The sequence below is a fragment of the Odontesthes bonariensis genome, chromosome 19 (genome assembly GCF_027942865.1).
Source record: "Odontesthes bonariensis isolate fOdoBon6 chromosome 19, fOdoBon6.hap1, whole genome shotgun sequence".
NCBI lineage: Eukaryota > Metazoa > Chordata > Actinopteri > Atheriniformes > Atherinopsidae > Odontesthes > Odontesthes bonariensis.
This window is the reverse complement of record NC_134524.1, coordinates 2,365,163-2,390,035: the sequence shown is the minus strand read 5'-3', so window position 1 is coordinate 2,390,035 and position 24,873 is coordinate 2,365,163. Positions and strand designations below refer to the sequence as shown.

At 39.8% G+C, this 24,873-nt stretch overlaps 2 protein-coding genes across 2 annotated transcripts in view; both read right to left on the bottom strand.

Annotated features, from left to right (window-relative positions):
* The window catches only part of LOC142369460 (uncharacterized), a 37,543-nt gene that overhangs the window by 11,026 nt on the left and 1,644 nt on the right, over positions 1 to 24,873 (bottom strand). Inside the window, exon 3 of the mRNA XM_075451813.1 lies at positions 24,173 to 24,600. Within this exon, the coding sequence (XP_075307928.1) occupies positions 24,173 to 24,600 (428 nt within the window). The remainder of the gene's footprint in view (positions 1 to 24,172; positions 24,601 to 24,873) is intronic.
* On the bottom strand, positions 426 to 4,005 carry LOC142368941 (uncharacterized). Its single transcript, XM_075451158.1, has 2 exons — positions 3,230 to 4,005; positions 426 to 2,211 (listed from the first exon to the last, which is right to left on the bottom strand). Exons 1-2 carry the CDS (start codon positions 3,648 to 3,650, stop codon positions 866 to 868), a joined length of 1,767 nt encoding a protein of 588 aa, XP_075307273.1. The 5' UTR covers positions 3,651 to 4,005; the 3' UTR covers positions 426 to 865.

Sequence of the window (24,873 nt, the reverse complement as noted above, 5' to 3'; positions counted from 1 at the left end):
AATACCATACTAAGGTTAAAATATCACAAACAAATAAAATCAAGATTTTAATATTTAAAGATTTTCTTTTAAAAAACAATTTGTTTTTTCGCAAAACGCAATAAATCCATGCCATGTTTTTTCCCCAAATGTCTTATATCCTTTGGCATCAACAGAATTTTTATTTTTTTGACTGAAAATGTGCAAAATACAATAATAAATAACAGTAAATTGTACATCTTAATATAATAGTGTGACCATTGGGCCTAAAAACACAAATTTCAAAACATTTATTTTCGAAAAAGTGCAAAATTTTTAATTAACGAACAAGACATTAAGACTATAAAATTCCCAAAATCACATGTTACATTCACGTAGTGTAGTGTAGGGTGTATTGCAGTGTAGTGTAATTTAGTGTAGTGTAGTGTGTGTGTGTGTGTGTGAAGGGGTGGGGTGAGAATGTGGAAGTGTGTGCACATGACCACGTCCACTGTAAACACACACCATGAACATTTCAGAGAGCACCAGTGCTGAAGTGACACACTGATCACTAACATTTTTTTTTTTACTGTGCAATGCAAAATACAATAATAAATAACAGTAAATTGTACATCTGAATAATAGTTTGACCATTGGGCCTAAAAACACAAAATTCAAAACATTTAGAAAAAGCGCAAATTTTCAAGACAATAAAATCCCAAAAATCACGTTACATTCATGTAATGTGGTGTAGTGTAATGTAATGTGTATTGTAGTGTAGTGTAATGTGGTGTAATGTGGTGTAGTGTAATGTAATGTGTATTGTACTGTACTGTAGTGTAGTATAGTGTTTATTGTAGTCTGTGTGTGTGTGTGTGTGTGTGTGTGTGTGTGTGGCAAAAGGCAACTACTCATCACTCTCACTACCTTGCCCATCAGCAACATGTGATAGAAGTGCATCATGATAGAAGGCCTGCACATGGTCACTGGCACCCATTTCCGAAAGCAAGCGTAACACGTCTCTTTTTTTAGCGTCCTTCACAGTGCTTTGTCTCGGTAGAAGACTTGGTCTGAAGCTGGCCCATGTCTTCCCTCTCTTCAAAACTGAGTGGTAGCAGTAGTCACTGCTGTACACAGGCTTGAAGCCGACTTTGTCATTCTGCAACTGGAGCATTCTAGCCTCGCTCAGCTTGAAGGACTTTTGGGCCTTCACAAAACACTGCGTTTCCTTTTTGAAATCAAAGGCCTGCCAGTGCTGCCCGTAGATACGGACACGCCCGTGATTTCTCATGATGTCGTAGTACTCCTCCGGCATAAGAGTTGTCTCCTGCTTGCGGACCTGCTGCTCAATTCTCCCAAAAACACGATCCACCGGCAGGAAACTGTGCCCCCTGATGGGGAAGGCATACTCTGCGGTGATCTGTGGGAATTCTTGTTTAAGAACAGCAAACAGCATGCTCAGGATGTTCATGTTCTTGTTCTGACCAAAACAGGAATCGCTGAAGAGGCGGAGCTTTTGAGTGCTGTGAAGTGCATCTCTCAGCTCGTGGCGTAGGCAGTGGTCAAGGGCAGAAGCTGTCATATTACTCCCCTTTGTGTTTTCATGCTCCATCCATGTGTACAGATGGACGTCATCTGTGGCTTGCCTACTGCCCTTACCATGATGGAGAACAACACCAAAGACATACATGTATAGCTGGCGTGAGTAGTATGCCTGACCGATAGGGGTTCTAGGGAGCACTAAATTCTGCATCATGTCAAAGCACACCGTCACAGCATCATGCTCCACCTTTCCCAGCATATCATAGAAGACTCGTGCTCTCCTTCTATGCAAAATGTACATTGCGGTCTCTCTGCGCTTTTCATCCTCACCTAAGCTGGGGTCTTTAACTCTGAAATGAAACTGTGCACATGATGAACACGCATCGGTAGCTGGATGGCCGAACGCTAGGTTGAAGCTGTGACGGAAAACAGAGTAATACAGGGAGTAGCTGAGTAGATCATGGTTTTGTTGATCAAAGAGCTTGTGCATTTTTTTCACGCTGAGGTCACTGGGTAGATACTTGCGACCAGGAGCTCCCCTTCTCCCATGATGCCTGGCCCGACATGTGAAAGTTTGAATGTGGTCCTTTACCAGCTGTTTCTTGGCCTCAAACTCATCCACTTTCCGTGCACCACCTCTCTGTTCTGGTCTGGCTGTAGCATTGACGGCGTAGTACCTAGCCACTCGAGACACACGGTCTTTGCTGATACCTGCAAGATAAGATAATGACATTTGAATGCGTATTTACCAAATACAACAACAAAGCACATAAATTAATTAGTAATTGGTAATTAATGTACTGTAATGAATATGCTTCTCAGATAATACACTTAAGACAAAATAATAATAATACTTTAATCTATACAGTAGTGGTATTATGCATTCAAAGACATATTCAAATGTTTATGCAAGTCCATAAAACATTTACAGTAAGTGGCATCTAACACAGGCCCACTGTATGTAGGCTGTGAGACACTGTATATGATGGAGCAGAAGAGCTGATGAAGAAACTCCACAAAAGTAGAGGTGCCCTTTCACTTGTGCCTTGGTGGATAAACGATATGCAGTACACTTTTACATAAAAGTGTATTCTTGTTAATCTTAGTTGCATTTTGTTTTGGTTAACTTCTCTGATAGGATATTAGTTTCAAGCATCTGGTGTCTTTTTCACATTTCCTGACCAAGAAGCTAATGGGTGGCAGAGGGCTCTGCACACACGCGAGATAGGATAACCCCGCCTCTACTAACATGATTGGCCGATTGAAAAGCCACCAAAACAAACCAAAACAAATATCATGCTTAACCCATTTTGACCTGAAGGTGCATAGTCCTACCCATGTATGTCCCCAATCTGCATTTCAGGCATCAGACAACACCATCGTTGAAAATCGCATGAACGTCACGTTAAGCGGTGTTAATAGTAGCCAAGATGCGGCATGAAAAAAGACACCCAGATGCGTCTCCCGGTCAAAATGGGTTAAATTGGCTTTCCCCTAGCTGTAAGACCCATGTAGCCTACCAACAATACTTTAAATATGATGGGTGTTTAGTCATGTCGACTATAAATGGGGGAACACTAGTTATTTATAGGTAACACTATTCTGATAGAAAGGGGCGTTACCGCTGAATCAAAACACAGCCGCATACAGCTCGCAAAGTGGGCACAGAATAGTAAATAAAGAGGGTAACATGTTGGATTCTACGGAAGTAAAATCACATTTTACTCACCCAATACGCTGCAAAAGGTGGCTTTGCAGACGGGAATCTTTGATGGATGATTTTCCCCAAGTAAGTGGTACTCGTTCGTGACCTCCCTCTCCTTTTGCCTGTCTGTGTCCTCCACTTTCTTCCGTCTCCGCTGCACGTTTTTGACCGTGATCAGGTGTAATAATCCCTGATCCTGCTCGACCTTAGTCTCATATTTGTAAAAACACTTGAAATTTTTCTGTAGATCTCTTTCGGTTAATCGCTCAGCTTGACAGAGACGAGAAGTTTGACTGTGACGGCAGATGACAGCTGGCATTTTTCCACCTCCTGAATGCCTCATCTTCTTCACCTTCTCACGTACATGACACTCTTTGGATGGCTTTCTCTTTTTCCCAACAACTGCTAAACGGACAGGCTCATCTATACCATCGAATCCGTTCATTTTCGCGCACTTTGTTAAATTATATCTAGGCTATCGTTTGTCACTCTCAAAGTAGGAAACAAGAAATGCCGGGCGCACGCGACCTGTTAAAACCGCCCGGTCGCGTGCTATGATGTTTACGTTCCATATCTCGTGGAATGTTGCACTGTGATTGGGTGAGTGGAGATGTGGCGTTCTGGGGGAAATCAGGATTGGCGTTTGTTGCATTTTGGAAGGAAAGAGAGAAAGCAGGGCAGTATTACACGGCGGATGTGGCGTTTTGATGAAAATTGAATGTTGCCTTTTCAAGAGTGGTCACATACCATCCTGATTCTGGCTCAAACTCGATTTTTTTTTAAACGGCGTTTATCGCGTTTTGGAACCAAACTCTTCATATATATATATATATGTATATATACACATATATATATATACACACATATGTATATATATATGTGTATATATACACATATATATATATATATATATATATATATATATATATATATATATATATATATATATATATATGTATATATACATACACATACATACATATATAAAACCTGGACCTTATTTCTGGCATAAAATACCTACATCTACTCACCGATGACAGTTTGGTGAAAGTCGGCGTCCTTCGGAAGATATTTAGATCACTGGAGATCGGCTTATTTCCATATAACAGGGCAGAGACAATACAGCCTCTAAATAAGGCATTATCTGTCTTTATTTCACTGAAACTTTAAGACCAATGAATGAATGAACGCTACTATTGCACTGTTAGCTCAGAGCTGCCCGGTAGTTTGTTATTTTGTAGCAGAGTGGTGCTAAAAGTCTACATTAAGTGGTTTCAGAGAGTTACATGGTTCTGTAAAAGCATTCAGAAAACAATACAGCAATGTACTGATATTAGAAAACGTACTTTGTACTTTTGAATACTTAAGTATTTTTAAAAGTAAGTTCTTCAGTATTTTAACTTGAGTAAAATTTTGAACTTGTAGTTGAGTAAGATTTGACCATGAGTATCAGTACTTTAACTCAAGTACTGGAGTTGAGTACTTTGTTCACCACTGCTTAAAGCTGTGTCTGCTTACTGTCGCCCATGCTGCTGCCTTGTTGTCTTCCGCCATCTTCTCCGCGAGCAACATTCTCTCCTCGACCAATGAGCTGACAGCGTATTCTCGGGTGTGAATATGCTGTCAGCTCATTGGTCACAGAGCAGGACAGGGTCTGGGAACAAGTTTACCGTACATTTTCATATAAAGCCCCGTTATTCATTTCCATTGGCATGATACTGACTATTTTTAGACTCTCACAGTAATACGGGACAAAGTGCGTCCCTTTCAGCTCAATACGGGACAGGTGCTGTTGTTTCTAAATACGGGACGATTCCGTTTTTCAAGGGACGGTTGGCAACCCTAGTTCCAATATCATCCCAAAGACTGAGGTTCAGATTCTCTCCGTTTCTAAACCTGTTCTCATTTCCAGAACCTTTTTATCATGTGCTCAGTCCTTGTTGGTTCGTGGATAACAGAAAATATTGGATATGTAAAGGAAAGTGAATAATGAAGCTTTCATGAGACACTTCTGAAGAGGACAGTCAGACTGTCTTTTAATGGGCTTCTGAGTGTAAATCTGAGAAATCACACACTGATACTGAGGAGAACTGGATTTCTACTGCTCCTGTGATACTTTCCTGGATCACCCACAAGTCTTTATAATAATGCTATGACTCCTCTTCACACAACTTAAACTCTTCATGTCATTAAAGGATTTATATTGAGCAGAATTAAGTCCCATTTTAACATCTAATCATGAAATATGGCATATTGTGTACGTTAAACACATCAAATCACATGTTTTGGCTGCACACTTCTATCAAAAAGCCAAATGATGCTCAGATAAGTCTGGAAAGAACCATTCTACATTTGACATTGATCATCAAACTTTTTAAATCACAAAAGATTTCAGCAAAACTACAGAAAGAAGTTAAGAAAACTGCAGCTTTAGTGGGAAATGTGACAGGATGGTCAAAAAGTGCCCCAAAAGGTTAGAAAAGAGGAAGAAAAGGGCCCAGAAGTATGTTTCACACACAGCTAAAAGGATAAAGCTCCATTTTATTTGGCCATCTGGCCGGCTTATTGAAATCTATAGCTGAGGTTGTGTTTCTGGGATGGTTTAACGCTTTAACGGTTAGCATTAGCTTTAGCGTTAGCAGGCCGGGCTAACAGTGAATAGCAGCCAGGTTATCTGAACTTTTTACTCTCTGCTGCATGTTCTGACTGCCCGTGTCCAGCAGCAGGAATCAAACCAATGACACAGAGCACTTTGAAGACATTTCTGCTAACGTCTGACCGCTAAATTCATTCTTTTCTGGACTCACCTGCATGCAGCTTTCTGTTGCTATGCTACCAGATGTTCCGAGATGAGCCGAGATGAGCCGAGATGAGCCGAGGCTTCGCAGTGTGTGTCGGGTAATGGGCCGTTTCTCAATGTGCGTATTTGTCTGTAGTGATGTTTCCAACAGGGTCTTGACTCTGAAGCGCGTGTCCAGTAACTTCGGATGTATTTTGTGAAGCTCGTACCGAGGCGCGTGTCGATGACTATGTGGTGACGTCAGAGGCCTTTCGAACCGGCCGTACCATGTGACCGGTTTAGGAGGGTTTTTTTTCAGTAAAATGTATTGTTCTATGTAAATGAACAAAAAGCATGGCATACAAAACATTGTACAGATATCTGTAGTGTTGAGCTGACTGTAGAAATATCAACATAATCAACATGTTATTCTGTGTGTGATTAAGTCGAGAAATGAAGAAATAATACATTATACATATAAGATAAAACACAATAGACAGAAACTATTTATCAGAAAAAAATACATCTATATCTACATATCTCAGAAGAAATGAAAATCTATATATTTATCTATCTATCTATCTATCTATCTATCTATCTATCTATCTATCTATATATATATATATATATATATATATATATATATATATATATACACTAATGGAGTTTATATTTAATTCCTTTGAAGATATGATAAATAAATATATCCATGATACCCTATAGTGATGCTGACATGATTCTGTTGGACTTAAATGATGCACTAACTGAAGGTTAATCTGACTGATGAAAGTATCTTGGGAACAAAGAGGGAACAGGATGAGACCAAGAGGCTTCAGCTGAAGATGGTGTCATAAGTCTCCCACTAAGAATCTGTGGGGAAAACAGTGAGAACAATAAATATGTAGTTCCACCATCCTGTCCTCACACCACACTGCTAAGATTCCAATAAATGTCAGTCTGCTGTAGTTCCCCTACAATCCAGCAGAAGGTGCTGTGACTAAGAGGAGCTGAATAAGTGGAATCTGTGAGATGCAGTTTGATCTAAGAAGCAGATGATGTTCTGGCAGAAGAGACATTTCCATCTTACTAACATGGCTGCGGGTGATAAAGTCAGAGGGTGGGACATGCTGGAAGATGGTTGTTCTGGGAACTACCAAGAAGCTGAAGATGTAAAAATCTACTTTTATGGAGGAGACTAAGAATGACAAAGAGTTGTGTTCCTGAAAGTGAGTTTTCAGTGATTCAGACCTGATCCCACTCACTGGTGATTGATGGAAATGATCAACATGACCATCTAACCCAACTCCAGCAGAGTTGCTTCATGGCTCACATGAGATCTACAGAATAATTAGGTCTTCTACAGAAAAGAAGAAGTGATCCCGGCTCATCAGTCAAAGCATCTACAGCCACATATTTCCCTCCAAGTCATTTAAAGCTTCTTTAAAATCAGTTCTTCAGCCCAGCTTTGCCATTCAGCTCATTTTCCACCTGACACCAGAGAGAACAGACAGACTGAAGGACATCTTCTACAGATGGAGTGTTTGGGACAACAGGAGGAACAGACAGTGATATCATGCTCTGTTGGAGGATGTAGATCTGAAGGTAAGCTGGACCGCTGGCATGATTCAGTATGAAGGAGGACGAGGTAGGGGCACCCTCTACCATTTAAAGCGCTGAGAAATGTGGCTCTGCCGCTCCAAAGAAGAAAAACGTTGATAAAATACATCCTCAGTGAAGCGATCAATGCACTTTATGGGTCAATATTTACCGCAAATTGCATGGTAAAAGTTAAAGTTGTAGTTTTTGTGCTCCGTCCTGCTAAGACCCGTTCAAGCTGACTGACAGCGCTGTGACGTCTGGAGCTACGGAGGCTCACATGGGCCACGTGACGGCCCTTACGGCGACATCAAAGCGTGTCGCAACTCTGTATTTAGCTCTGGATGAGAGACCTCTCAACCGGTTTGTAATTTTTTTTTTATTCAGACATGTCACATAGACAAAACAATGACTTACTCAAAAGTAAACAGGTTTTTTTTTAACTTTACATATTCACACCTCCACATATAGAAAATAAAATTGAAGGATCTTAAATGCACAAGATAAAAAAGGGATAATAAATAATAAAAAAAAAGGAGGAGAAAAGAAAAGGTCCATTCTGAACAGTTACAGGGGGGTTAGGACAGGTTAAGGTTTTCTATGAGTGAGTATCATTTATCTGCATTGGGATTATTTATACGTTTCAGACATTTTTGTAACAAGGATATATCATTTTTTAATGTAAGCCATGAAGGTGGGGATTTGGCATATCGACACTTGTGAATGTAATATTTAGTGATGATGATGAGGTTATTTATCAAGAACTCTGTTTTTTTTTTATCTTTGAGGAATACGCCTACTTGGATGTTTTGAAAAAAAAACAGAAATCCGTGTTCATGGAACTTTGTTTTGCATTTACAACAGTTTTCTACAACAAAATGAAATCTTCTTTTTAAAAAATCATTTTAGGGATAGATGCTGTTTATATTTTTTAAATTAACTTCTTTACATTTTGGGGGAATTTTAAGTATTTTGTCCCAATAGTTGATTTTTCACATCTGTTATAATCCCTAAGAATGAATGAGCTTCTTGCTATACCTGGATATAAGGTGTTTACTGAATACTGTCTTAAAAATGTATTGTTACATTTTTCACTTACTAGGTGTTACAACCCTCTTAATTATAATAAGTCATGGCACTGGGTGTAACACAAACAAAATAAGTAATACCTCAGTCAGTTAATATCCATAGAGAAAGTATAATTTATTTACAATTGTGAAAAGGTAACATAACAAAAGATCATCCAAAATCACAGTGAAGCTTTTACTCTTCAGGGTCTCCGAGGCCAAAACAACAAACAAAACATCCCCTCTAATTATGAAAAGAAAAGATCTCTGGCTAAGAGTCAACTTAAAATTACAAGGGCTAAACTCCCTGCCTGACCAAAAAACAGGAGAAAAGAGTGAGAACAAAAATAAAGGCTAGTGATGTGGCGTTTGAAGCGAGGCCTCGGAGCATGTGTCGAGCAAAAAGGGGCGAGCCAGATGAAGCGTTGGTTCGAGGCTTGTATCGTTTCCATAAAAATCACGTGACTGATGACAAACGAGGCCTCGGATTCAGTGTACACGTCACTGACTCATTTTGAGCGTCACTATCGCATAAAAAGGGTTTGAACCTTGCGGCACTTCGAGGGTTTTGAGTTGGCGTTTGGTATTGGCGAGAGGTAGCGTGTGCGTTGGTTGTATCAGAGTTAGTGGTTAAGTTCAGTTATATCATCTATTATTATTATTATTATTATTATTATTATTATTATACTGCATTAGAATACCGGTATATCGTAATTAGGTTAGAATAGTGTTAGAATAGTTATATAGGATATGAACCCTCGTTTTTCGTGGGGGTTACGTTCCAAAAAGAACCCGTGATAGGCGAAATCCGTGAAGTAGTAACCTTTATTTTTTTACAAATAACTACTGTACTGTAAAATAATAATTTTAATCATCAATACGAACTGAAGGCTTCAAATTGCGGAGATCAGCACCGCGACCCGAGTCATTGGATTAGAACGGGAGAAAATGAAAAATGATTATGAAAAAAAATACAAAGTACAGTAGGACAAATAGTGACTCGTGTATTTCACTGCTCTTCTGACTGAGCCGCTGCATCCTGACTCAGCGTTTTTTTCTTCTAAAGCCCGCGGTGCAGGTGTGTTTTTTCGAGAGAAGAACAGTTATCGGTAGTTGTTGTCGCTCTTTTTTCTTCTGGGCATATTAAACCGCAACGTTATTGACACACATTTCTTTAAATAAAAACCAATAACTTATATTTGTCTTGTTACCCATGCTGCTTGGTTGCAGTTTATTCCTGACTCCCGGTCCCATAAGCACTTTCCCACTCCCAGTTCCATAAGCACTGTAGTCAGTGTACATCATTGATATATTTCATTTGAGTGATCAAAACCATAGCACTCAATAATACTTCCATATATGCAGTTTTCACACATTTATTTTCATTGAGACACAGTGACAACAATTGTTTATTTTATATTGCAGGATGCTCTAACTCAGGGTTAATTTAGTCTGTCATATATTCCTTTTGCACAGCAGGTGTCACTAGAGAGACCGTTTCAATGAGGCTTCGGGTAATGAACCTTTTGGCGAACCTTTGGGCTGGAACGCCTCATTGGTTCATGAAGCCTCGTTTTGCCATCATTAATAAAGGCAGAGAACCCCTACCAGCTTCCACTGTGAAAACAAAACACAAAATTAGTCGTCAGTGACCTAAAGTAAATACCAACACTGTACACCTTCTCAAAACACGATCACCAGATCAAGGCCCAGAGGAAAAGGGCGGCTTGGCACATGTTGAGTGAAGCTCTTTATGGAGCAGCTGACGAGCTGTAATACCAATCACCTGTGGCAGCAAGGTAGGCCTGAAACACAGGAAGAGGTAAGAAGGGTGTCTCATGAAGAGAGCTCCCCCCCTGGAGGTCAGGGACCGTAACACTAGGTCCAAATCATCTAACTTTATTTGATGTAAACTTGGAGTTGGAATGTTCAAGATATTGTTCTTTACTGATTGGATAAGGACTTGTGGGATATTCTGTATGACTTTCCTATAAGTCTCACTGGAACAACTCATGCTATTTTAAGCATTAAAATCATTCAATTCAACTATGTTTCCATTATCATCCATTATTTGTCTAACAGAACAAATTTGTTCAGTCATCCAGTCTTCCATAAACACAGACTTCCTTCCACTCAATATTACCCGATTATTCCACAATGGTACATTATGAGGGCTGAAATTATGCTTGAACATCAGTTTCCAATTCAACAAAAGCTGTTGATGAAATTTGGATAGTTTTATGGGCAGTTTTGAAATTTCAAAATCACTTACTAATATAAAATCAATACCTCCAACTTTGTTAAAAACAAGAGAAGGTAGCGAGAACCATATCTCATCATCATTTCTTAAGAAAGAACGAAGCCATCTGATCTTCAGTATACCATTCATAATTTCAAAATCAATTGCTTTTAAACCACCATCCTCATAATCCTTTATCAAATCTCCATTTTTGATGTAGTGATGCTTATTTTTCCATATGAAATGACAGTTTATTCTATTGATTTCTTTTATAATTCTAGGTGGGATGGCGAGGGAGTATGCTGGATAAATTCATCTGGATAATGATTCAACCTTGGTTAACATGGTTCTGCCGAATAGCGTTAAGTCTCTTTGTAGCCAATTATTTAAAGTTATTTTTAATAATTGGCTATTTTGCATATTCTTTTTTTCACTAACTTCTTCACATTTAGTTATCCAAATCCCTAGATATCTGGTCTCCCTTTTGACAGGCATATCATACAACGAAGAATCAGAACAGTCATGGATACTCATGAGTTCACATTTGTCCAGATTCAGGTGCAAACCTGAGTCCTGAGAAAAAATCTTTATTGTTTCTAAGGTTAATGGAATTTGATCCTTATTTCTTAGAAAGATAGTTGTATCATCAGCAAGCTGACTTATAATCAATTTGTGGTTGTTTATGTCTAACCCTTCAATATTTGAATTTAAAACAGTAATAGCTAGTAGTTCAGTGGCTACAATAAATAAAAGAGGTGAAATGCTGCAACCCTGCCTGATGCCTCTTTCTGCCCCGAATCTGGAACATGTACCTTCTGAGAGACTGAACCGGTGGAGGTTCCAGATCGGCTCGGCTTCCAGATCGGCTCGGGGGCCGTCGTCTGCTGAACACGTCACACAATATGGCTGAACGCTGGAACGGGAGTACATTGTGATTGGCTGTACGTCGGACAGTTGTGGTTGGCTCGTTTTTTCTTTCATCTTATAACCTTATGTGTGCCTTGCACATGTACACCCCGATTTACCTTTGTGTATACATGCCACATGTTTCTGTACACTTTGTTAAAAATCTTTAATAAAAGAAAATTTAAAAAAGTTTTGATTGGCTCAGACAAACTTCGTTGCATTCGACTTTCACGACAAACAGACAGAAAGATAAATAGATGCCATTTATTTAAGCTAATTTTTCAGTTTGTGTATTTGTCTTATTTACCTAGACTATACGTATATATATATATATATATATATATATATATATATATATATATATATATATATATATATACCTACGTTTCAATTAGAGGGAAACTTGTCGCAAAGCATTGCCTAGCATGACTAATTTCATGGCACAATTCAGATGCGCCTTGCTGGACTTGTGTTTTTTTGCCTTTTCCGAAAAATGCTTCATGTCACACACACCGACAGTGCTCCAACCTAAGCTAGCAGACAAGTAACCTACTGTACATGTACGAAGCTGTCAACACATTGTTTACTGTCTCAACATTGCTTTGCTCATCAAGCTAAGATATTTCATGAAATCACTCCCAGTTTCCCATTTTGCAAAGACTTCGTTCACAATCACTTAAACTTTGCAAGATAGCAACTATAAAGTAAAATCTTTACCTACCACAAACGTGAATCCGGATTAAACTGCCAATATCCTTCATCAAATCCGACATAGTTATCCGTTTTATCCAACAAGTTTGTAGGGGAATTTGGCGAAACTGAAGTTCCCACTGGCTAGATGGGCGGAGTAATATATATCTTAAACCCTTTGAGTCCTTTCCATGTCCAGGGCAGATCATACACCTGCCCCAATAGCATCTATACAGGCGCGCTAAATGTTTCATGATATTATGCTACATAGGGGCCTACAGTGATTCTGATTGGTAGAACGTGCTCGAGAGTTCGGCGGGGCCGGGCTTAGCTGAGGGCAGCCAGGCATCTGCCCTGGCCAGTGGCCATAGATCTAACGTTAAGCAGCCACACTGGATTGAAGTTGAAATAAATATTTTATCTATAATTTATAATTATCTATATTTTATCTATAAAAGAAAGGTTGGGGGTGTGGGAGGCGGGGCTCTGCCCATCCTGCCCAAATACAGCGGCCACGGCTGGTCTCATGAAAGCTTCATTATTCACTTTCCTTTACATATCCAATATTTTCTGTTATCCACAAATCAACAAGGACTGAGCACATGATAAAAAGGTTCTGGAAATGAGAACAGGTTTAGAAACGGAGAGAATCTGAACCTCAGTCTTTGGGATGATATTGGGACCCTTTCCTCAAACGGGATCATTGTCTTAATGTAGTGAAATGATTTAAGTTGATGGTGTTCCACTGACTCAGGTGAGATTTATGGGATATTGCACACAGTGGCTGTCGGTCTACAGAGTTATTATTACATTTTTTTCTGAATTTGATCAAAAAGCTACAAATATTTTGAACTGTGACCTTAGTGGGTCTTAAAAGAAGCATTTTAAAGTTCACAGGGATTTAAATAAAAAGCACAGTAATGAGTTTAATGGGATGTGACTGGATGGTTAAAAACTGTGCAGAAAGGTTATCAAGAGAAGAAGAAAAGTGGGTGTGGCTTAACACGCTGCACGCCACAGCTGGATCTTATCGTATGTGCTGACAGTTGCAGAGTCCATCAGTCGGACCAGAATGGAGCTGAACCAGGAGCAGAACCAGGAACAGAACCAGGAGCTGAACCAGGAGCAGAACCAGGAGCAGAACCAGGAGCTGAACCAGGAGCAGAACCAGGAGCTGAACCAGGAGCTGAACCAGGAGCAGAACCCCTCCACCAGGAACAGAGCCGGCTCATCCTCTGGGTCCACCGGGCCACAGGTCAGTGTGGAGGAGGTTTTTATTTTATTTCTTATTTATTTGGTTAGGACTCTGCACATTAACAACATATCAGCAAAGCATCCATGTAAATATGCCGGAGTTAGCACAGTTGCTACATTTCATCCGTTGTCCTCAAGCAGGTATCATAAAAACATACAGACAATACACCATGACAAAAAACTAAAGAACAAACAAACAGAAAATCTTTAGAAAGATTCACATCAAAGTTAAGAATCCGTACACAAAAGGGAAAAGACGGAGAGGTGACCCATGAGAGCAGCTCTGGCTGTTTGCAACCACTGTTTAAGGCTCTTTTTAAAGGTGGTGGAATTGTCCCAGTTTCTAACACGAGTTGGCAGTGTGTGCCAGCACTGTTCCTCTGATGGACTCCACCATTTGGCCAAACTTAGTCCTGCATCATTGCACATCAGTCTCCTCTAGTGTTCTGGGGTTTACTCTAGAGGATTCTGTCTTTATGAAATCCTGTAATAGTGGAGGGGCTAATCCTTTGGAAACCTTAAAGATGAGACAGACATCCAAAAACAGCTGATAGCTATCAAAGTAGCTTTAGTTTAGTCCAAGTTCCTCAACTGAGCCAATGAAAAATCTATTGATAACTCACAGTAATCTCCAGATTGTCAGCTAGCTCATCATTTACCTGGAGCTGTAGATCACTAAGATGGGGAGATAACTCATTTAGATTGTTCCATTTTAGCTTTTAATCACCATTTGCCCCATTTATGGCCTCAATATAGAATCTGCTTTCACCTTACGGGTCATCCTTAAGACTTTATCTCTATTTTTCATACATTTTATAATTTCATTGTTCAACCAGGGCAGAGGTCTCTTTTGAAAGAAAACACTCTGAATTGTCACCTACAACAGTCAGAAGTGCTATTGTCTCAGAGTTATATGAGCTTGAATACAGTGAAAGAGATGGATTTTTATACCTGCCAAATTTTTCTTCCCAAATATGTGTCTTAAAAGCAGGGCTTTGAACCGGTTCAAGGAACGAAAACGAAAACTGGGAACTTTTTGTATTTTACAGGGAACAGAAACAAAACCGGGAACGTTATTATTTTTTATGTTCTGGAACAGGAACACTTATTTAAAAATAATGGTAACCGGTTAATACCAGTTTTATTTCATTCCTCAAAGAATTATTATTATTTTCCTGTGCACGTTACCATGACTGCTGAGGTTCACTTCGGGGAGCTTCAATGTAAGATGAGGGTTGATCTACTACTGTAGACAACAAAGTATATGCTATATTCTACATGTTTTTTTATGTTGTAGAGTTGTGAATGTATTATATCAATGGAGAAATTGAGCAGCCTTGCTTTGTTGTCTACAGTAGTAGATCAACCCTCATCTTACTTTGAAGCTCCCAGATCAAGGAAGTGACGTCGACGCAGCTTTAGCAGCAGAGAAGCTATCAGGCTTGTGTTGATAATAATAAACTCCTGGACTATGTTCAGGGCTCTAATTTAACACCAGCCAACCTGCCAAATGCTGGTGAAATTTCAATTTGGCTGGTAGAAAAGACCAACTTACTAGACACTTTAACCCATTAGTGAGTGTGCGTTTGGCTGGTAAGATCAACATCTACTAGCCATTTTGGCTGGTGATGAAAAAAGTTAATTTAGAGCCCTGACTATGTACAAACTTCCAAATGCATCGTTTTGTGAGTACAGACCATATTTGTACTACTGCAGAAGTTTGGTGTCATGGCATGTGATTTTAGTGTGGTAATTTTGGAGATACTGCCAGGGTCCGTTAGCGCTTGTGCTAAGCTATTCGGGATAACTCAGTAACTCAGCTGATGTTCAGCCAAGATCGAAAAAACTTTGGGTGGGCTACTTGGCTGGATGTCACGTTTCAAATGACCCCAGGGTGAATCTACTCCGGAGTATCGCTTGAACGGAGAGAGAGCGGTGGATTATCAAGTCTCCACATCTTAAATAAGAGGTAAATTACGATCCATCGTTAATTTAAACACTCATTCCAAGCACAATATCGATAGTTATATCATATATTATATTATTTGTTGACTCCACGTTAATGATGGACTAGCAAATATTTGGCTAAATGGCGTCAACACTGTTTGCCTAATGCATAGATGGCTAGCTACTCTTGGTAACACACTAAACGGATTATCTTTCTCATTTGTGGCACCTTTTCTGTTTGTGTAGATGGGAAGACATAACAGGAACGAAATTAACCGTTCCGGGAATAATATTTTTTTGTTCTAACCGGTTCGGGAACGTCAATTTATTGGTGGAACTCATAACCGGAAACGTTATAATTCCGTTTCTGTTCGGAACGAACCGATTGGAAAAAAAATTTGGTTCAAAGCCCTGCTTAAAAGTGACTTAAGCATAGGGCTGCAGACTGAAAAACACAATGGGACTACAGCCTGAAGTCTTACCCATTCCCATTTCAAATATGACTGTAATACAACAAAAAATTATATTTTGTACAGTTTTTTCCAAGGATAGGACCTTGGAAAAAAGCTTTACTGATAAGAATGCTGCTGAGTGATAACGTTGAGTCACAATTTCCTTCGGTAACAATTAAGTAGCTAACTGTCTATCTATGAGTACAATAATATTAAATAAAATAACAATAAAATGTAAATAATACTTACTTGTCAAGAGTAACGTTTCCGTCGTCAGAAAATGCTTCTTCTTCTTCAGAGTCAATGAACGACACATCACTGTCTTCCTCTGACACACACTCGTTAGAAGCATCACTGTCCCGCCATAGACAAACCTCCAAGGCTTCCTCCATAGTGTACTAAGTTTTCCAAGTCCGTTTAGCCATTTTGTACACACAAGAAGACGAATAACTGCAGAATTTCCAATTACACACAGCGATGCGTAATTTGCAACTCCTGAAATCAGCGACTACTTGCACAGGAAATGTTTGCGCACACCTGTGGCTGTTTATGGGAGAAATCCCACCCATCGCGCGTCATGCCGTTTTTTTCAGAATGCCATTTGCCATTCAATCCGCCACTCCAAAGTAAACTGGTTCGAGCCGCACACAAAACAATAGGTGCAGATACTTTTGACGCATGAGTGAGTAACTGACCATTGTGCCCCAGCAGACAGGGTAAACAGTCATCTATTGGAACAAGTAAGATGTCATTCAAAAGCTAAAAGACCAGAGCTGTTTCGGTATGACGTTGGGGCTAATACATGCATGCTAACTGAAGTTATGATCAAGAATGTGCGGAAAAATATGCTTCCGACAGAAATTCTGAAAGTTAGCCGCCGCAGACTTTGTGTCTTTGTGGGCGAAATACTTGTTGTAGACTAACTATTTTACTGGAGTACATTAATTGGACCCTTGCCAACGTGACAGGACAGTTTTTATTGAAATTGTATCTTTTCTTAGAATACTGTGAGGCTTTATAGGTGACTTTGATACTTTTTTTTAAAAACAGCAAAGTATCTATCTATCTATCTATCTATCTATCTATCTATCTATCTATCTATCTATCTATCTATCTATCTATCTATCTATCTATCTAATTGTAGCTCAAGTTTCTTCTCAGAGTTTCATCATGACAAAAAGAATTAGTAAAAGAGCAAAAAGCAAGAGTTTACTGCTTAAAAAGCTGAACGTGTGCAGAACACATCAGAGCACAGTGCTGATAGCTGAGGGCACTTATAAACGCACCCTCAGCGTTCACGTTTGATCTGAGATATTGAGACCTGTGTGGCTCGGTCTGTCCAGCTCCAGTTAGAATACGTTGGTTAGCGTAGGTTAGCTTAGAGAAATCTTTTGTGTGAACTTCAAAAGGATCTAAGTCTTCTTCCTCTCTGTCATTGCAGAAACATAGAGCCCAAGAGGGATCCAGATGGCACTGCTGTAAGGACTGTGGGAAAGTTATCAAGCGATCAAATCTGAGGTATCATCAGATAATTCACACAGGAGATAAGCCATACAGCTGTGACCAGTGTGGGGCACCTTTCACTAGATTATCTCATCTAAAGACACACCAACGTATTGACACAGGAGAGAAACCTTTCAGCTGTGGTCAGTGTGGGGCAGCTTTCATTAGATTAGATCATCTAAAGAGACACCAACGTAGTCACACTGCAGAGAAATGATTGGCTTAAATCAACAACAATTTTTTACGGCAGATAAGCAAACATTCACCAGGGAGCAGCAACAGGAACTACCAATCAGAAGCCTTGCCTTTGTTCAGATTAAAAATCTTCTTTGTGGATTACCACCTTCTCTTGTCAGGACTTTAGTTCTGAATGTTCTGTGGGGAGCACATGTTTGAAGAACCATTGGAAGTGCTTTATAATTTGTTGGGATTGCTTTAACTGGGGACGGATCTCCCGATGTTCAAGACAAACATGGCATCAATTGTGAGTTGATGGACAGAACAAAATGCATTCTGTTTGAAAGTAGAAACATGTTTATTCTGTTATACTGAACATATTTTTTTGTTTAAAGTTAAAATCCACAAAGTAGCTTTGCACCAGCTGTGGGTATTTCTGTAAACATCTGAAGAAGCAATATATCATTTCAGTTTGATGTGAAGTCGAGCTTTACACTCGTCTGTATTTCATTGTTCTGCATTTCATTAAAGGGCAGATGTTAACTTTTCTCATGCTTTTCATGTTCTTGCTACACAGATATTTTTGAAGAAAATGTGTGTTTGGTTACGAGGGAAAGTTGACCCTTATCATCTTCCCCAAAGACCCAGAAATCTTTAACGCAGTCTGAAAAAGGTTTGGAGTTGTTCCCTGTACTTCCCAGACAGCTGTATGATGCTGATGACTGAAGCTGAAAGTTAAGGCTGTTCCAACACTAAAAGGGCACAAGGCTCAACTTCAAGCTGTGAAACTCTTTCAAATGTCTGTTGTGTTGGAATCAGACGTGTGAACGCATTTTAGTCCAAACTTTGGGTTGAAACTTACTTTTTCAACCTCCGTAATGATCTGTAAAACTGAAGGTTGTTGAAGAACACAGTGCTGGATCCAAACAATAGTGTAATGTTCCAATCTGACCTCCTGGTGGCAGTGTCGTCTCACTGGGGATTTCTCATTGATTCTTTTAAAAGCAGGAATCACCGTCAGATATTCATGATCTGAAGGGGATGAACTCCTGTGCTTCTGCAGAATACCTGAGTTTCCTCCAGTGCCACCATGAAGTTAGTGTTTTTCACCATATATATTTATATTCACACTAACTTATAGATTTAATCTGCTGTAATTCCTGGTTAAATGGAGGTTTTCCTCTTTCTTTAACTGCAGAATTCCACCGTAATATAATTCCAGTTTAAAAAATAAAAGGATAAACTCATGTGTCGGCTTTAGTTATTTATAAATGTAGATTGATGATACATATTGGATGGAAGCTTTTGGCTCCGGATGAAATGTTTTGGGTTCAGGTGGAACAGAACCAGGTCAGCACCATTATTCCAGAATTCTTTTTGATTTTCTCTGTGATCTATCTTCTTCAGATTTTCTCTGTGAAAACAGAAACTTCTGAAACATGTTTCTGAGCTGGTGTTGATACTGCTGGAAGGACCTCTGCTGGTCACTCTGGTAGTTTTTCACATCTGTTATGATGCGTAACCGTAGCAACGGGAAAGTTGTTCACCTATTGGTGCAGCTAACTGAGCTTCACAAAAGCCCAAGAAATGGCTGGAAAAATACCCCAAATCTGGATGAGCTGAAGAGGAGACGTCTAGGATGCAGAGCAGGAAGAAACTGGAGGAAAAGGAGGAGGAAGTTTAAAGCATTTCTTCCCTCGATCATCAGGGGAAATGTGAGGTTACTGGTGGATAAGACAACTACATGCACCAACTACACACTGAAAGGTTGAATCCTAAACTTTCTCTTTTCATTTTATTTTCATAGGGACTGAGTTCAAGCCTTTTCCAGGTTCCAATCAACTCTTTCTCAGTCTTCAAAGTTTGAAACCAACAAGTCGGAGACTTTATTGGGATACAGAGCATGAGACAGAACACCGAGCAGCTGAACAAAGCAGAGACAGTTGATGAGCAAAGCTGCTTCACAGAAAACATGTTGGAAGACTAAAAGATAGTGTCTGTGCTCATCAGTCTCAGGTAAAAAGTGCCAAGAAAGCAGCACAAAGCAGCGGAGGCATCGCTCAGAGGGGCAATAAACTGCTTTGGGACTCAGAGATCATATGTTCAAGTCCTGTGAGAGCTGCTCAAAGAGTTTAAATGTCTCCAGGTTTTAGAGGCCAAAGCAAAGAGTGGAAAGCTTTACGGTGGAAAGCGTGCACATTTTAATAAAGATGGATTAATTGAGATTCCTGTAAATGAACAAGAGGACAGTAACTGGACTGGTTCTGCTCCGGGGCCACCTCCCAGGAACTCCTCCTCCTATCTCGAAGGTGAGTTCCTTCTCTAGGCCTGACCCCTCAGGTGTGTCCCAGTTTCCCTTTCCTGGGAGGTGAGCTCCTTCTCTGGGCCTGACCCCTCGGGTGTGTCCCAGTTTCCCTTTCCTGGGAGGTGAGCTCCTTCTCTAGGCCTGACCCATCGGGTGTGTCCCAGTTTCCCTTTCCTGGGAGGTGAGCTCCTTCTCTAGGCCTGACCCATCGGGTGTGTCCCAGTTTCCCTTTCCTGGGAGGTGAGCGTTCACAATCTGGTGCTGCTCCATCAAGGTCTTTGTGTCAATCCAAGCCTGACCCCACCCAACAAAGCTCTCAGGTTCCTGGGAGAACTCAAAGCCCTCCATCACGTTACGGATTCTATTCGTGTTGTGAATGATGGCATCGCGGTTTACACTGAGAGCCAACGGGACAGCAGCTCTGTTGTTTTTTTTTGTTCCCTCTTTTTTCATCTCTCGCTCTTTTTTACCTCTCTCGCTCTTTTTTATCTTATTTTTTCTCTCTTTTTGTTTTCTCTTTCTTTTTCTTCTTTTCTTTTTTCTTTTCCCGTCTTTTTTTCTTTCTCTCTCTCTTTTATTATTTTTTTCTCTTTTTTTCTTCATTTTTTTCTCTTTTTTTCTCTCACTGTTTTTTTTCTTTTTTTTTCTTTTTCTTCCCTCTCTTTTCTGTTTTTTCTTTTCTCTCTCTATTTTTTCTTTCTGTGTTTTTCTCTCTTATTTTCTCTTTTCTAATAAGCTGATACTATTGTACAATATACTATTGTGTGATGTTTGCCTGTTTTTGTTTTTCAACTGTAAATATAAGCTATATAATTATAATGGGTATGCATGCCAATATACTTCTCTTCTTAAAATAAGGGGGCAGCACATTTAAGAATCTAAGGTATGTAGGACAATACATTCATTTTGGACTTGTTTATTTAGCGTATATCCCAAACAAAGCGCTTACGGCCATTATTCCACACATTTTAAAAAGTGATGGCTTATCTCTTTCTTTTCTGTCTGCTGAAGGTGCGGTGTTTGATTTGCCCACAAGAACTGGCCTTTCATGCCAACACATCCTCCATGATGGGACACCTCCGGTCCATCCATCCTGCTGAGAGCCCTCGGACACCAAAGCAAACCTTCAGCCTACTTGGCTGTAACCTGGGGCGGCCATCTTGGACCGGTCACCGCTCCACTCAGTGTAATCTGTCTGGCTGGAGCCATGAAGCGTCAGCGCATTTAATCAATCACAAATCGCTGAATACAAAACTGATTTTCACCGGATTTTTGTTTCTGCAAACGTGATACATGTAGGCATGATACGGGACTCATGAGTCAGCATATTTTAACATTCATAGTAGGTTCAGCAGTAATAGAATATTCTGCTCTGTAACGTGTGTGTGTGTGTGTGTGCGTGCGTGTGTGTGCGCATTATATTTCATATATCGTGTCTTTGGCAAAAAATAACCCACCTATCCTACATCACATATGTTTTTTTTATATATATATATATATATATAACCACTAATATATGATAAAGAAGCAGAAGCAGATTGTGTACTACTCATATTTCATTCAGTTGAAAAATGAAGAAATGATACATTATACATAAAAGATGAAACCCAAAAGACAGAGGTTATATCTCAGAAAATAATTGTATCTCTTTCAGGCTTGTTGCTCCATCAGTGTTAAAACAAGAATAAACATTTCATGTAAAATCTACTGAACATTGTATGTTCTTTATGCTGAGCTGTAAATAAACAGTTGGAATCATAATTCACTGTATCCTGTATATATTTGTTGGGAGAGACTTTAGTCCAGTTTAGATTACAGCAGATTATCAGAAAATATGCAGCTGAACTAAACACAAACAGCTCTGATGGCTGCAGAAGATGCAGTCTGAGAGAAGGAGATTTATTTAACTTCTACAGCCATTTATTTCTGCTTTGCATGCAGGTTTTATCATAGTATCTCAGTGGCGGCTCCTGGCAGATTTATCAGAGGGTCATCAGCTCTGCTCCATCACCTTTTGTCTTTGTGCGCTCATTGTTCCTGCTCCTTCTCACCCGGAGATCCTCCTACATTTTTATTAATGACTTTACAAATGCGCGTTTGTCACAGTTGATGAGGAATGCCGCTATTAGGGAGTAATTAGCATTTGGGCCCCGAGCAGACCTCCACTGATTTATAATCAAAAAAGTTATTTTAGCCTTAAGGATTTTCTTTTGTTTTGTGACTGAATGTTACAAATGAAGACATTTCCCCATAACTTAGAGCCTCCACCTATCCTTCAGAGACTTTAGGCATGTGTCCAGGATGGCGAGGGGAGAGACTCTCACACTCAGGGGCGCCTCAGGGCTCCAGGCTGGGACCTCACACTGACAGAAGGTAAAACACTTCAGTTTCTGCCTCAGAAAGAAAGCTCAAAGCTGCACCTCAACCACACCTTACAGCATCTCGTTGGGACGGGGAGGCCATGAGACGGGAAACTTTATCATTAACCAGGTGAATGTGATTTTATGATAAAGTTTTATCAACATTTCAATTAATCAAACAAAATCAGTTTTGTAAATGAGCTCAGTTGAATTCAACTCAACAATACTCATTAATCCCTGAAGGTAAAATATATCCCTGCAGGATTAGTTATTATTAAAGATCAGCTGCTGTTACAGAGAACTTTCCAAGCTTATTTGAATCTAAGTTGTATAAATGTACTTCTAAGATACTACGAATAAGTTCAGTTTGTGTATTGTACAAAAATTGTAATGTACTTAGCCGCTTGTTCTGTATATTTTTTTTGCTTGGAATAAACTAAACTAAACTAAAAAAAAAAAAAAAGGAACAAAAACAGCCTGAAGCAGGTTTAAATGATCAGCATTTGAGTTTGTAGATACAATCCAATAAAGTATAAGGGTGTCGTGTGCACACTCTGCCACTGGGTGCTTTGGGTAAGTTGTGTAGCCGTCGGGGCAGAAGAAGAAGAAGAAGAAGAGGAAGAAGAAGAAGAAGAAGAAGAAGAGTAGTAGTTGTGGACTAAAACAACGTGAGCAGCGCGACAGAGCATCTGAGATTACAGCAGAATGTCTGTTGGGTAAATCTGCTCAGTACCTGATTGTGTGAGTAACTGAGCAGTTGTAGAAGCAACAAACACATCAGTTCAGTTTTCTCCTGTTAAACGGTTCAATTCAAAGTAGCGTTAGCCTGCTTAGCTGCCTTTTCCCTCAGTGCAGCCATGACGTTTGGACTAAAATGCGTTCACACGTCTGATTCCAACACAACAGACATTTGAAAGAGTTTCACAGCTTGAAGTTGAGCCTTGTGCTCTTTTAGTGTTGGAACAGCCTTAACTTTCAGCTTCAGTCATCAGCATCATAGAGCTGTCTGGGAAGTACAGGGAACAACTCCAAACCTTTTTCAGACTGCGTTAAAGATTTCTGGGTCTTTGGGGAAGGTTATTAGGGTCAACTTTCCCTCGTAACCAAACACACATTTTCTTCAAAAATATCTGTGTAGCAAGAACATGAAAAGCATGAGAAAAGTTAACATCTGACCTTTAATGAAATGCAGAACAATGAAATACAGACGAGTGTAAAGCTCAACTTCACATCAAACTGAAATGATATATTGCTTCTTCAGATGTTTACAGAAATACCCACAGCTGGTGCAAAGCTACTTTGTGGATCTTAACTTTAAACAAAACAAATATGTTCAGTATAACAGAATAAACATGTTTCTACTTTCAAACAGACTGCATTTTGTTCTGTCCATCAACTCACAATTGATGCCATGTTTGTCTTGAACGTCGGGAGATCCGTCCCCAGTTAAAGCAATCCCAACAAATTATAATGCACTTCCAATGGTTCTGCAAACATGTGCTCCCCACAGAACATTCAGAACTAAAGTCCTGACAAGAGAAGGTGGTAATCCACAAAGAAGATTTTTAATCTGAAAAAAGGCAAGGCTTCTGATTGGTAGTTCCTGTCGCTGCTCCCAGGTGAATATTTGCTTATCTGCCGTAAAAATTGATGTTGATTTAAGCCAATCATTTCTCTGCAGTGTGACGACGTTGGTGTTTCTTTAGATTAGATAATTGAGTGAAAGATGCCCCACACTGACCACAGCTGTATGGCTTCTCTCCTGTGTGAATACGTTGGTGTGTCTTTAGACTAGATAATACAGTGAAAGCTGCCCCACACTGACCACAGCTGAAAGGTTTCTCTCCTGTGTGACGACGTTGGTGTCTCTTTAGATGAGACAGTCGAGTGAAAGCTGCCCCACACTGACCACAGCTGAAAGGTTTCACTCCTGTGTGAATACTTTGGTGTCTCTTTAGACTAGATAATTCAGTGAAAGCTGCCCTACACTGTTCACAGCTGAAAGGTTTCTCTCCTGTGTGACCTAGTTGGTGTCTCTTTAGATGATATAATCGAGTGAAAGCTGCCCCACACTGACCACAGATGAAAGGTTTCTCTCCTGTGTGAATATGTTGGTGTTTCTTTAGATCAGATAATTGAGTGAAAGCTGCCCCACACTGGTCACAGCTGTATGGCTTCTCTCCTGAGTGACTACGTTGGTGTTTCTTTAGATCAGATAATTGAGTGAAAGCTGCCCCACACTGGTCACAGCTGTATGGCTTCTCTCCAGTATGAAGCATCTGATGATACCTCAGATTTGATCGTTTGATAACTTTCCCACAGTCCTTACAGCAGTGCCATCTGGATCCCTCTTGGGCTCTACGTTTCTGCAATGACAGAGAGGAAGAAGACTT

Bases quoted from the DNA above. Each gene is read 5' to 3' on its own strand.
- LOC142368941 (XM_075451158.1), bottom strand. From the start codon at position 3,650: ATGAACGGATTCGATGGTATAGATGAGCCTGTCCGTTTAGCAGTTGTT. The intron at 2,212-3,229 runs GTGAGTAAAATG...CTTATCTTGCAG, and splicing joins CACCTTTTGCAGCGTATTGG to GTATCAGCAAAGACCGTGTG.